At 41.7% G+C, this 14,251-nt stretch overlaps 1 protein-coding gene across 3 annotated transcripts in view; it reads left to right on the top strand.

Annotated features, from left to right (window-relative positions):
* TPD52L1 (TPD52 like 1) overlaps positions 1 to 12,237 on the top strand; it is a 62,277-nt gene extending 50,040 nt beyond the window's left edge. For 2 of the 3 annotated variants that reach the window (XM_050894717.1, XM_050894719.1), the window contains exons 5-7: positions 3,269 to 3,307; positions 5,878 to 5,938; positions 10,402 to 12,237. In XM_050894717.1, coding sequence (XP_050750674.1) covers positions 3,269 to 3,307; positions 5,878 to 5,938; positions 10,402 to 10,533 — 232 coding nt within the window. In that variant the 3' untranslated portion in view covers positions 10,534 to 12,237. Of the gene's footprint in view, positions 1 to 510; positions 526 to 3,268; positions 3,308 to 5,877; positions 5,939 to 10,401 lie in introns of all 3 variants that reach the window. The other variant, XM_050894718.1, reaches the window with a different exon arrangement.
* The last annotated feature ends 2,014 nt before the right edge of the window (positions 12,238 to 14,251 follow it).

The raw sequence follows: 14,251 nt of genomic DNA, 5'->3' as shown, positions 1-14,251 counted from the left end.
CAAGTATTGTTTTCAACAAGGAAGAAGTATTTTAGAAAATGTCATTTTAGGAACTAAAAGCCCCTTATTTTTTCCATACCCTTCTCAACTGAGAGATGATTAAGAAATCTGGAGGGAAAAAAAACGTTTGCTGCTGATGTACATGTACAATTCCAGTTTGCCTATACTTTCTCTTTAATGAGATTAAGGTAGGATTTTGGGAGGGAAACCAGTTAGCATTGTTTAAATCTGATCTAATGAAGAGAACACAAAGTTTAGCAGACAAAACGTCCGTTCTTCGTTACACACAGAATAGGTGACTGCGTAGTGAAGGAGTGTGTGAAAATTTTTCTTTGAGGGAATCTCAACTGATGCACGTTCTAGTGTGAATACCAGCACCAAGATTTGAATGCAAATGATTTTATTTTCTCCTTGGGCATTTTGACGTGCTACAGATATATATGTATATTTTTGTTACATTTTCATGATACTTTTAACTCTTCCTTTTCTTTCCTTGTGCATCCACCACAGATCGCATTCAATTGGGTAAGACACATTACTCTCCTTGAATACTGCCTCTGTATTTGACAGGGTTTGTTTTATGGAATGTAATACAGTAACCTCTTTCCTTTTAGCATCGTTAATTAGGATAAAAACATATGCTACTTAAACTGTAATGCCTCATTTTTACAGCATGGTGAGTATAATGAGGAAAGGACTGGACTAAGTGTTGGCTTTGCTCTTGAGTAGATTAGTCTCAAATTCAAATAATGAACACATTCAAAGGATGTTGCTCTTGGGAAAACCTATTTATAAGTAATCCTATTCTCTCAGCCATCTTTTTCCATCAGAGGCTGGAACATAAACAACAAAAGCTCAGTAAAAATTCTATTCAGCCAGCAGAGTTTTATAAAGATTGTATAAAGTATTTAATTACCTCCTCTTCAATAAAGCAAAAGTATATTAGTCATGAAGTGTACGTGGTGACTCTTTAAAAGTCTTGAGTCCTGGGGAAATTTCCAATAGTAGGCCAAGTTCTTAACATGATTAAAGGGGTTCTTTATATTTAGAGCTTGAATTTATTGATGCTGTAAAGCACTTCAGTAGATGATGAATTATAAAACAATTTTATGTGTGCTCAAAGATTCTATAAGCGGTCTGGCTTTACGTCAGTTCGCCCAGCAGAGGGGCTGAACAGCCCTGACTCCCCTGCAGTCCCTCTGGCCTTGTAGCATCACCAGTGCAGAAGACAGCTAAACAACAATTTTTCTGTTCAGCTAAGTGATCCTAACATGGACTCTTACTTCACTGAGAAAACTTCAAAATGGGGCATAGATTGACCTTCTTATCTCACTCTGACATGAAACCAAAATGTAATATTTAGCGACCTTTGTCATGAAGGATCTCTGTTCTCTGCCTCTGCACCGATCACCATCACAGACATGTATGTCTTTAAAAAAGCTTAATGTTTTAGGCTTCTAGTAAAAGAAGATATTGTCACCATTCCTATAACTTGCATCCTTACCTCTTTAGAGAAATTAAAAGATGAACTCAATAAAATATGCACTTAGTATTCAGATTGTCTGTCACATGCCGTCTCTCAGCTGTGCGAATTTAATTTGGCACAATGTAATCTTCTTACTTAAACCTTCATATTTGGAATGTTTTGCTATTGGAAGAGGAGCAGCCTATGCTGAAATACTTCCAAACTCTTATTTTTGCCTATTTGTCATGTGTTACAAGACTAAAACGGCAAGCATGCTTGTTTAATTTAACTAGGATTGTTAAAGATTTGCTGCACTTGTGAAATGTTTGGGCTAATCTTTCATAAGTCTTAAAAATGGTGTGAAAAATGGAAACATTTGCATTGTCTGCTGTCAGTTCTTGTCTATCTGAGCTTAGCAGAAGCCTTAGAATATACACAATAGCAAACAGTTCGTATAAGATCTCTCTGTCCCACCTGCTTGCCAAATAGCTCTTTCCTCCCCCAGTGCCCCCATTTCCGAATCTTTAATCTGGAAAAAAAAAAAATCTTTTGTGTGTATATGGACACAGTGCTGCTCTGAATTTGTATAATTTAGGACAAACACATGTGCTGTTTATATGAGAGCTTTCATTTTTTAATGCTATAGTCATGCTTTCCTTGATTGCAGCCAAATGTTGGTGTCCCTTAAAGTAAAGCTCTCACTGTTCTCAATCAGACCAGGGTGCAGCTGTCAGTCAACACTAAAAGTAGCCATGCATGAATTTTTGAAACAATACATACTCTTGCAGTGCACAATTTACTTATAATCTTCAGATCTAAATGTACTTATGGACAGTTCTTACCCTTCAGATAAAGATTCATATTCAGAACAGGCTTGATGCTTCCCAGCAGCAGGGAATAGGTGATACTATGATAGCAGAGTTGGCTTTGGTGGCTCAGGTGGGAGAGTGTGGCTAACGTAAGTCAAGCGGTTAGATTGGGCGGCCGTCTCTGGAGGGTTAAAGGTATGCAAGACGATTTGGGGATCTTTGAGTGATGCAGAGGCTCCATCCTCCGCTTGCCAGCCTTCTGATACTCTTGCTGCTGGGAAGTCTGAGGAGGGAAGTGTCGCAGGGAGAGCTGGCCAAGAGCTGTGGAAAACAGCTTTCTACCTGTGGTAATGTTGAGGTGTGAAGGAGGAGGTGGAACGTCCTAGAGGGATGGGGACAGCAACTGCTGCAGCTGAGAGAGCTGCCTCTCTGGTTGAAGAAACCTCTTGTTTAGGTAGCCTGTTGTGCAGGAGCCTATACAAATTGGGGGCCGGCACTGGCTATTTGGACTGTATACATTGTACATGCAACAAAGGCAGTTGCCTACTGACCTACTGCCTTGAACCAGCTGTTTATGTTCACAAACCCGAGGTGTACTGTACTCACCCAACACAGAGCTTATCGTCTGTCACTGCGGAACACGGAGATAGCTCTCTGTTCCTCTGTCACATGTTGCGTGTCTGTAGATAGCAGGGGTCTGCGTCATTTAAATGGATATTGCCAGGAACTGTTTTGCATCGTTCTTTTGAGCCCTGTTAAATTGCTGATCAGCTCACATGAGAATGTGGTGGTAAGATCTTCAGTGCTGACAGTGAGCTGGAATTCACAGGTGAGTTTGACAAGCTGTTGCCATCAGGAGAGGAAGAGTACCACCACTCTTGAAAATATGTATATATATTTTTAAAGTTAAGTTAAATAAAAATGATACGTTGTAGTCATGTTGCAAACTGGATTTTACAGCTTTTTTTCCTTATGTTTTGCTTTCATCCCACAGTTACTCTATTCGCCATTCCATAAGCATGCCTGCGATGAGGTAATATGCTACCTATATTCTGTTGGCTATGGTGATGTTCAACAGTGTAATGAGGGGGGATTTGCATACTTTGATCCTGATCCTGCAGTTTTTAGTTGGATGAATAGTCCCACTTCAATCAATTAAGGTTATTCATGTAGATAAGGGCTGCAGGACAGGCCATCTGTGGTTTTTTCCTTTTAACTGTATTAACTGTTTAATCTCTTGTAGAAGCCTTTGAGTAAATGAAGCAGTTCTGAGATGTATTTGGGTAGTTGATTGTTACCAGGTTTGTATTACTGAATCTGAAATTCAGTTGTTTTGCTGTCTCTAGAACATCATCCAAAGCCCATTAATGTCAGAGATGCTTTCCACTCCAGCAGGCTTTGGATCATGCTCCTATGGAGGGATTTTGTATGAGTGCTTTCATATTTTAATGGCTATAATCATGCTTTACTCAACTGCAGCCAAATATTGATGTCTGTTCAAGTAAACCTCCGACTGTTTTCAATAAAATTAGGATCCAGCTTTCTTTTTACCCCTTTGGCCTCTAAATATATGAATATCGCCACTCCCTGCCAAGAATGTGGGGAAAACAAATCTCCTAACTGTATGATGGATGCTAATTCATTCAACTTCAGCAGGTGGATAGTTTAAGGCAAGCATTCACCAGTGTGACCTATGGGTCAAATGTAAGTCATAAAACTCAGTTTGTCTCTCCTTTTGACCCTTCTTGCCCTATGAAAAGTTTGTCACCTATTGTAACAGAAACCAAAAGTAAATCTGCATTATTTTTCCAACTGGCTTCCGTTTGCCCTTTCCTTAAATTAGGGTCAGTTTAACTTAGCCTGATGAGGGATATGATGTAAATGTATTTGCAGAAATAGAGGCCATCATCACGCTCCTGGTAAGTTCCCAGAATGTGCAAGGAGGATGAACTGGAACACTAAAGTTTTAGCAGCCATTGGCTTCATCACTTTGCAAAATGAAGCGCAGGCTCCTGCATGTGTTTGTCTTTCCCCGTGGATTACACAGAGGCACGGGCACCTACCAGGGTAAGGCGGTTCTGCCACATTGTTCCACTGTGAGGGTACCCTCCGTTATGGTTAAAGATCACTGTTATGTTTTATTTCATGTAGGAACAAATGGATGTAGTGTTTTCAGTCCATCCTGCTGGCCATGTTGTTAGGAGTTACCACTGCACTTTCAGCGGTAGTAGTTTCTGTACTCTCTTTCTGGATATACCACGATAGACAGATGAAAAAAAAGCTGAAGAACTAAACACTCGATTAAGTAACTGCTTCATTTTACTGCACTGGGCTTAGAGAGATCCTGTCACTGCTTTATTTCTTATGGTAAAGAAAGTACAAGAGGAACCCTGCTGGACAACAGTTTCAGAGTCTTCACTAATAGTGAAGCACAAAGTATGCTATAAATGAGCTCTCAGTTGTCAAGCAAGGAGCAGAGAACTAGAAGAAGGTCCCCTTTACCCACTGTAGATTTGCCCAAGTCCTGGCTGAACTGCTAGAGGAGGAGACAAGCTTGTGTATGGGATTATCAGCAGTGGGGAAGCTGCTGCGAAAAGGGGAGAAGAGACATCCGTCTAAGCAACTGAGGGGCAACCTGAGTACAGATCTCTATGGGGAACCATACTCTCACTTTAAAACAGCATATGCATTATATTCATAATATTACGTGGCAGATACTAGTGGTGGTCAGTATGTTCTGTCTGCAGGAAGAAATGTAAAAAATTTTGAATGCATTTAAAATGAGAGAGAAGCTACGTTTCAAGTTTTGGAGAAAGAAAGAAAGAACAAGGTTGCCAGGCGAGCCAGCAAACCAAATACGTGATTTGCTTTAAGAAGGAAAATCACAGCTATTGCCTTTTTTTTTATTCTTCTAAGGTAGGTTCAACTCACAGTTTTCCCAAAAACAATGTTGTGTTCTGTTCTACAGGGAGTGAAAGGCAGAGAAAAGCTTAGCTTTGTCAGAGGGGCACCCTGGGAACACAGTCTCCCTAAAATCTTTGTTTTTGAAAGCAGCAGGATACACCTGCGGTCACAAAATCATGGAGTAGGGGATCAGGATTCCTCAAAGGCATTTGGGACCCACTTCCTGTGCAGTTTTAATCTCCTTCATCCTAGCCTCAGGACATTAAACTGTCATCTTTTTAATTATGTAGATTATTAACTTGCTCATCAGCTGAAAAAAATGTTAATTTCATTACAGCAACAACACAAATGGATAAAACCATAGAAATGCAGCACTACAGTCAGCGTTCTCTGGTGGTTGTTCTGAGAACATGATAAATGTATCAGAGGGTAGGCAGGCCAGTCACTGGTTTCAATTACTAGGCAGGTTCTGCTTTTGCAGATTTGGAGCTAAAAAATACTCATCTGCTTACGGCAATTGGATTTGACTGACGGAGCACAAGTGACTTCATACCCTATCAGTCTATAGCCCTGTGCTGCCAGCCAGACTTCATTCTGTCCTAACATTGTTGCCTGGTAAGAACTGATCAAATTGTGGAGTTACCCCATTACGTTTGCAACTGACTCTTCTTCTTTGCTTCAACTTTCTTTTTCTCCTAGGAATTCTCCAACATTCAAATCATTTGAGGAGAAGGTTGAGACCACTGTCACAAGCCTTAAGGTAAAGGTTAGAGGCTGAGTTACATGGCTGTGCTTGTTAAAGTGTAACAGTTTCGTTGTCCCTATCATTTGTACAGGAGACCAGTTGAATTCCCTGTTCCATCAAGAATTTCACGGAACTGCAAGAGCACTAATGGAAAATGAAGGCAATATGCAGAGAAATAATCTTTCTCTGCTTTGTTACTAAGAAATTACTTCTGTTGTCTGCCAAAGTAAACAAATGGTCTCAGAAATGCCAAAAATAGGGCCATACTAAAATGGAAAGCAGAGACATCTCATAAGGTGTGACCACGATTGATTATGCTGTGCAAGGCAGAGCCATGTGGAGATGCAGGGTCAGATTTTGAAAGCAGTGTGGCCTCATGAGCTTTGTGCTGTGCCCTGCCAGACAGACACAGCCATGTGCCTTGCAGAGTGAACTTCCATCCCTGAGCTACACTCCTTTCAATACTAGAGATGTACTCACCAAGTGCCCCTTACTCAGCTGGTGGGAGCTGTCGTGTAACTCAGGTGTGACTCACACTGCCTGTGTGGCTCTTAGCACTGAACTCGTCTTTCTTTAATGCAGGTGTCTTCTCAAATTTCAGTGTTTTGTCTGGATTTAAAATTGCAAAACTTTATTGACATATTTGCTGTGGGACAGGAAGATCTGATGGCAGTTACCAGTTATCACTAATAGCACTTGTTAAGGCTCTTATTCAGCAGGACAGAGCACGGCAAATTTGCAGTGAGCTAATCTTTGCTGCATGGTAAGGCACATTCAAGGGGGGAACAAGAGGGTTTGTCTCCTAATGGTTCTTACGCATCAGATAAAGTCAAGTGTGCTCATAAAATGGCATTTTACTTTGCTGCGATAGAAAGATTCCAATGCATTCCAAGTACAGTCTGTCAATGGACAAGGGCCAAACTGATCACCCCTCAAGTACAGTCTGTTAATGGACAAGGGCCAAATTGATCACCCCTCATTTTAGGGGGAACTGAAGATACTAGATTAATGTCAAAGGGCATTACAATTTGTAAAGCATTAAAAAGGCAAGAAAATGGCCTTCCACTTAGGACAGAAGGACATTCCTGTTACAGAAAATGCAAATTACAGCTAGAACTGAAGCAGCAGGTGCACAGGGAAGGTCTGTCTTTTCCATGCCACTATGAAATCATAGAGCAGATAAAATTTTCCAGTCAGTGTCTGAGGAAAGTAAGCAGCAGAGAGCTTGATTTATTTTTGTGTTTCTAAAGATGCACGTCCATCAAAGAACGCAGAGTTGCTCTATCATTTTCACCTTTTGAATGTTCACATTTATTTAGTGATAGGCTGTCCTGACAACTTTAAGTCATGATAGTGTTAGGGTAATGTCATCTCCATTGCACTGTGTCAGAATCCCAAGGAAGACTAGGAGCATCCCAAGGAGCTAGAACAGAACGCAGACCTCCAGAGCCCCAGCCCAGTGCCTGTATACACCTTCCTATTCCTTCTTTTCGCCTTAGCTGCAAATGCTTTTCATACTCTACCTCACTGTAGGAGAAATCATTCATGCAGTGGGGTGCATCAGCTTGGAAGGTCTGAATTCCTGTCTGCTGCAGTCAAGCATATCGCTTGCTTATCTCTTTATGTTCCTTCTACCCATTTGGGTAAGGGATGCAGCTCATTGGAACACATGAGGTCTGAAATGGATTTTTTTTTTTTTGCATTTTTCACGACTCAGAAGAAACTACACTGGAGAAGTGCAGCACTTTTTGTACCCATTTAGTCATTCAGTCACTAAGTCTACTCTCAGGGCTTTCAGTAGTACTTCTAGCTCCCAAGTTTGCTTCTAGGCTACTCTAGACTCCACAAATCCATTCCTCCTACACTTATGGCCAACCTGTGAGAGGGACAGCTTAAAGCCTTTTGCTTTGCTTTGAGGGCTAAAGGACAAATGTGAGTGATGTCCTTTCTGCATCAGGGGTGGGGTGTCTGTTTCCAGTCACCTCAGGGTGTATGTTCAGAAAGAGGAAAAGTCAATTCAAACTGCACAGCTCTGAAGACCATTTTTTCTCACAGTGACCTGCGTGAGGAGGCTGATCTTATTTTGCTGATTAAGCAAAGGCATTCTTCTGGAGACTATTTGTTACGCCAGCTCTTAGCCTATCACGTGTTCAGGGTGCTCTTAGATCATCCTTTAAGGAATCTTTAGTTAAGCAGGACAAAACAAAAAGTCTTGAGTCTAAAGTCATCTTCCACATCCCATGAAACCTTCATTGTCCATCTTTATTGGCAAACCCACTGACATTTTCTGAAATATTTTCTGTCTGTATTCTCTTTCTTTCTTTCATTTCTTTGTGCAAATGGAGAAGGGAAGCTGGAGTCATGGACCTAAGGTGCCACCAACATAGGTTGTGGACAACTAGGAATGTCTCAGCAATGTTCTTCCTTCTCCCTGCCTCTCTTCCAAGGCTTGCAAGATTTGGAAGACTGAGGGGCGGCGCGGGAGGGGAGAAATCATAGGCTGTGCCTTCAATTCTAAGATCCTGTTGTGGTCTGAAAAAGTGGAGAACTTCCCAGAGAGGCTTCTGAAAAAAGAAGAGAACAGCAGTAGCCTAATCTCCTCCCCTACCCACCATTAACTACAGATCTTCAGTGGTCCTACAATGTTCTGTAGTCAGCCAAAACTGATGTTCAGATTTCATACATTTAGAAGTCAAACTTCAAATTAGATTTTATTTGCTCTTGGAGTTTAGAATTTGGGTTGCAGCTTTCTTAGGAGAGTGTATTAGTTCAGCTTCCCCTGGAAATCAACAGGACCTGGGTGCCCGACTCTCTTCAACTTTTCTGAAAATCAGAACACGGATGAATTAAATGTTTGCATAAACACTCGGGTATTGGCCAGAGGCATTCAGTGAAGTGACTGACTGACTTACATCATTCTTGTTTTCAGATGGAAGAGTAGGCAGAAAAGGAAATAGAAAATGCAACTGCATTAATGTTTCTGATTTTGAGGTGTCCAAATTCAGATGCACCTTATCTGAGTCACTTGAAATAATGCAGGAATAGTCTACTTTCACAATCACTCTGATCAGTCCGAATCAATGTTCTTTTGAGAATTTTAATTGGCAAATAAAAGTCATGAGTTTTGCCATGAAAACTTAATAGTAGCTTTACTAGGCAGTGGCTCCCTTCTTTTCACTGCAAGTTCGGGCCTACCAACATTTAACAATATATGTATTTTGTATTGCTGTTTGCAAAAATCAGTGATGGACCGATCCTTTGTGAAAGTCAGCACAGCCCACTAGACTGGATATGGGTACCTCTTGCGATGGGAACTTTTAATAACTGTGACTCAAACTGTCAGAGCAAATATCAAGCCTACTACTACCTTATTTTATTGAACTCTCAAGCTAGGCAAGCTCCTGTGCTAGTTGATGAAACAAAGGATTACATAGGATTAACCCTTTAGAAACTTAGGACACAAAATTCATTTAATTAAAGTAATCTTCCTAAGCATTCAGTGGCTGGCAGGCTGGAAAAAAAATGCCAGCTTGTCTTTAAGTCCTGCTGCAGTTCTAGGATGGAGTAAAAGGTTTTGCCCTGTTTTCAGGCTTGAATCAACTTTGAGTTGGTGTATCAGCAAGCAAAGCCATAGAAGAACGTTCTCTTACCAAGACAACCCAGTCAAAACAGCTTTGTCTCTTTGTCATTTAGTCTTGACCATTTCCAAATCTTTAGATAAAGCTCTGTCTTTGTTAGGAAAACTCTATATCAGAGATTTAGTCATACTGGGTTTTATTTTTAATACTTGCATTTACAAATACAGCAAACTGAAGCATTTTCAAAGTAGATAAGCTGTGAGCACATTGTCCTATGTTTCATTAATGTAATTTGAGTTCTCTTCCCCCCCCAGGAAAATGCTGTGAGCACTTTTACGTATCAGTATCTAGGTAGCTACAAGTACCTAAAGGGAGACAAGCTGCTGGTTTTGTTCCTTGGTTACTGTAGTCCTTCTACTGTCCAAAATCCCAGTACGGTTTATGTATTTTGAGAGCAGCTGTTACCATTGCTGGCAGATGGGCCACTTTATTCAGCAAATGAACCAGTTCATTTTAATACCCATCTCTTAGCCTGCGTAGAACTGGAAAAAACAGTGAAACCAGTGTGAGCTACTTATGTAAAGAACCACACTAAGTTTACTGGTAGGATCTTGGATCCTGCCTAGATCTACTTAGGGACTGGTTCCTTAAGTGTATGATAAATGCCACTGGCAGATTTTATGATTGCAGCCTAGGAGTTTAGAAATTGGGGGAGGAAAGGGGTTGCTCTATTTGACTGTTTTTATAGCTTTTGTTCTAAGAAGAACCCAACCCCCCATGTTCTCTAACTGCTTTGAACAGTTCCCAGCCCTCCGTGGCCACAGAGTGGAATGCAAAATGGGACTTGCTATGCAGTGTGAGCAGAGGAACTTGCTGTTCTCTTTGTTTGCCTTGTTTCAGACCAAGGTTGGTGGGACAAGCCACACAGGGGGCAGTTTTGAAGAAGTTCTCAGCTCTACAGCCCAGGCCAGCGCTCAGAGCTCTCTTGCTGGCACCCGACTCCCTGAGAGCGAAGAAGAGCTTCAGTGTTAGACCGCAGGCCCTCCTGAGCCTCACATGCCTCTCTTCAGAGACTTGCCCAGCCCGTGATTTTTAGACCTGCCTCACCACCCAACTTGTGCAACAAGGTTTACTCACCTTTGGAAAATTGCGTCCCTGACCTTGTGCTGGAGAAACGTCTCCTCTCTCTATTTGTATTTTGGATGGGCCATTTTATCATCAGGTACTTTGTACACCATAGAAACCACATGCAAGTCATTGACTTCACATAGAATTTAGAGCATTGTAAGTGACCAAAATAGTTTTCATTTCAACATAACTTCCCTCCAACAATCTCCCAGTCTCTGTTTCTTATTACTTTTAGTTGACTGTTTTCTATCTGTTGGTTTCCAAGTCCCCTCTCAGTGCCACATCGGGCAGATGGACCTAGAGCTGTGCAAAGATTGCTACTGCCAGCAATAGTCCATATACCAGCTGTCTACCAGCCATACCAGGTACCCTTTGCTCAGGAGTGTCTGTACATGATCTGTTTCCTAACGGAATTAAAATCACTTGTCACACAAACTTTTTTCTCCTACACTGCTACAGTCTGGCATTGCCCTCCACCCATTAGTCAGCAGAGTTAAGGAGGACAGGAGGAGACACCCAGTTATTCATATAGAAACTGAACTGATCGCAGCTGCTGATTTAACATGATCATTGTAGCTGGAAAAGCTTCCATTTAAGAATATGTTCCATTGCTTGCTCTCTGGGGTTTGATACGACTTGACAGTATAAGTTAATTACAAAAGGAAGTGGAGCAGAGGGAACCTCTAATATTTTTGCCTCCGTATCTTTGCTTCAAAAATAAGGGAAGGTATATTTATGAGCCTCAGTCAAGATACAGCCTTAAGTGAAGGAACACAAAACCAACAATTGGCTTAAGACGTGCCATAGGTTAGAGAGCCCATGCCTTCAGTCCGCATTTCAGAGCTGCTAGCATAAACCCTGTAATCTTACAATACACAGGATGAGCGGGTACTTCACTTTTGGTGTCAAATTTTGTTGTGCTTCACTCCAGGACATAATTCCACCAACCGCATCTTATCTGCTTAATCACCAAGAGCCAGTTCTCTCTCAGCTTTCATTCAGCATGTTTTCTTGCATCCTTTTATCATTTTTTCTAAGAGAAGAGCAGCACACTTGTGACACTATCTTGCTGTCTAGTGAGCCCGTGTCAGTCTGCATGTTGCATTACTCAGTTCACCAGACTGAGATGAGCACAACTTTTATCGATAAAGTATAAACAAGATGGAAAACAGTCTGGCTACTCTCAAAATGGATGCATTTTTTTGAGCATAAGCCAAAGCTTCAAATCAATGTTAGTGAGTTTGACATTACAGGCTGCTTAAAATCTTGTGAGGAAACTTGGCTTTAAGTGATTTTTTTCCTGTGTGGCTTTTGTTACAGTTTTTACAAAGTTGGAAGTCCTTTTGTAATGTTCTAATGGACATAAGTTAACTTTGGACATTTATATCAAATGCCTCTTTAGTGTGATTTTTAGCATGGAAGCAAACCTAATTAGGTTTTTTTAGTACAGTTTTCTTGTGACAGTTTGCTAGCTTATTTTACATGGTTTTGTGCATAAATGTGCATTTATTTAAATAAAAAAGATAGATATTAATGGTCAACTTAGTTTGTGTAAATGAAGTTATTGATATTCTTATTAAAAATAAATTTCTCTCTTAGTCTTTTACACTTTGTGATGTTTTCTTTTTAATTCTGTGTATTTACCAGTATTACTGTGCATCTCTAAGCCTTGCTATGTCACGGCAGAGTATCAAGGTAAATTGCAAGAACATAATCTGCCATTCCTAGTTTTTAAAGTCTGTTCAGTTCCTTCTGGACCTGAAATTCCCCGTGGAAATCTGTGGCCCAAGTTTTGAAAATTTTGAGGTTCAAAGGAAAAAAAATAATTGAACCAAGTTCAGTAAAAGTGAAACGCATAGCAGGAAACATCTTCTAGGTCTAAAACCATTGACCACCTTTTGAGCAGGGCCAGCAGCCAAAGCAAGGTTAAAACATGGAGTCCACGCACTGTCACCTTCTACAGGACGCTCATTTAGACCTCTTTATAGATTTATGGATGTAGATACATATACACATAGAAAAATGCTTCTGGGAAAGCAGTAAATTGCTTTTAACTACATTCATTAAGAGCATAATTTAAAGAGCTTAATGTAAAGAGCTTGTGTGAGTATGACTGTTAGTGGAGGTAGGCTGGCCAGACAAGCTTCTCTTCCATATAAACCCTTACAAGTTATTGTCATTACAGCAGCTGCCACTATGTGTAGAGTCAATGCTGATATGAACAGATCAGGAGAAAGACATGGGAGGAGGCGGTTTCCTCTCACAGGTCATGTGTCCAGGGCCTAGCACACTTTTCTGACAGGTGAACAGTGCACTTCGGTACTGCATTAGGAAGCCTGAAGCCCCACAGGCTGTTTGCTAACCTCTCTATCAACCTGTCATCAGGGCTCATGCTTTCTGATTGCACTTTTCTCCTCCAGTCTCTTTCCAACCAGCTCCTATTTCTATGAAAATGCAGTGCCCAAAACCAACATAGGAGTGCAGCTGCAGTGAGTAGAAAGGAATGTAATTTTCCACAAAGTACCTGCAAACAAAACCAAACCCCACACAACGCACACCCAAACCACGTCTCTTGTTTCCCACGCTAGTATTTACCTTTCTTGCACCACTGCGCTGCTGCTGACTGGGGTTCAGCACTCCGTCCCCTGGGCCCCCTGCAGAACGGCGTATCGCCAGCCAGTAAAGCCTCCTGCTGCGTTGGAGGAACGGACTGTTCCTGCTGGGGTGGCACTTGCACTGTGTGTGTTTCTATCAAACATCTCTTTAAGGCCACTTTTCCTGTTTGTCAAGAATGTTCTCAGTTCTGTCTTCCAATGCATCTGTAGCTCTTTCATGCTTGGCATTCAATGCGAACTAATAGAGACTATGGTTTGTATGCATCTCGGTGGAATAAAAATGCTGAAGCAAGCTCAGCGGGCCCCACTCCATCACCCTTGCAGTATGACAATCAGCTGCCAATAACCGCTAATCAAGAGTTTCCTATTGCTCAGTAAAGCACGGCTTGTTCTTCCCGGGTCTCCGCAGGGCGCAACTGCTGCTTTGTGGGGCTCCCTGAGCAGAGCAGGTATCCCACGTCTCACCTCGACCGACACGCGCTGCAGATTTTGTGCACTCTGCCGGCCGCTAAGGCAAGAGCTCCCAGCAGCTCGGCACAGCACGCTCTGCCTCTGCCGAAGGCACTGGCCGCAGAACACAAGGCCAGCTTTGGTCAGGCCCCAGAGGTTTGCGGCAAGGAGACACTTCCTGAGTCATGGTTTGCGTAAAGGAGACATTTCCTGAGTCATGGTTTGCGTAAAGGAGACACTTCCTGAGTCACGGTGCCTGAAGACGTGTGCTCAGCTAAATTACCTACCTTTAAAGGGGATGACAATTGTGTCTAGTTTTACGCTGCCTCATTCCACACGAGGCTGAAGACAGAGAAGATAGCTCCAGGTCTCTACCATGTAATTTTTCCAGGTGCAAACTTTCCTTATCTGGTAATTGTGACATCGCCCTGATCTCCAGCTGCACACATGACGCAACAGTTAGTAGCGCAGACACTGGCCTCCTTCGGGCATTTACCACCACTACAGCTTTACTTGACAACCCTACTGTACTTTTACATTAGGGTTATTACTTCTGC

Source organism: Gymnogyps californianus, chromosome 3 (assembly GCF_018139145.2).
Source record: "Gymnogyps californianus isolate 813 chromosome 3, ASM1813914v2, whole genome shotgun sequence".
NCBI lineage: Eukaryota > Metazoa > Chordata > Aves > Accipitriformes > Cathartidae > Gymnogyps > Gymnogyps californianus.
This window is presented reverse-complemented; position numbering and strand designations above follow the sequence as displayed.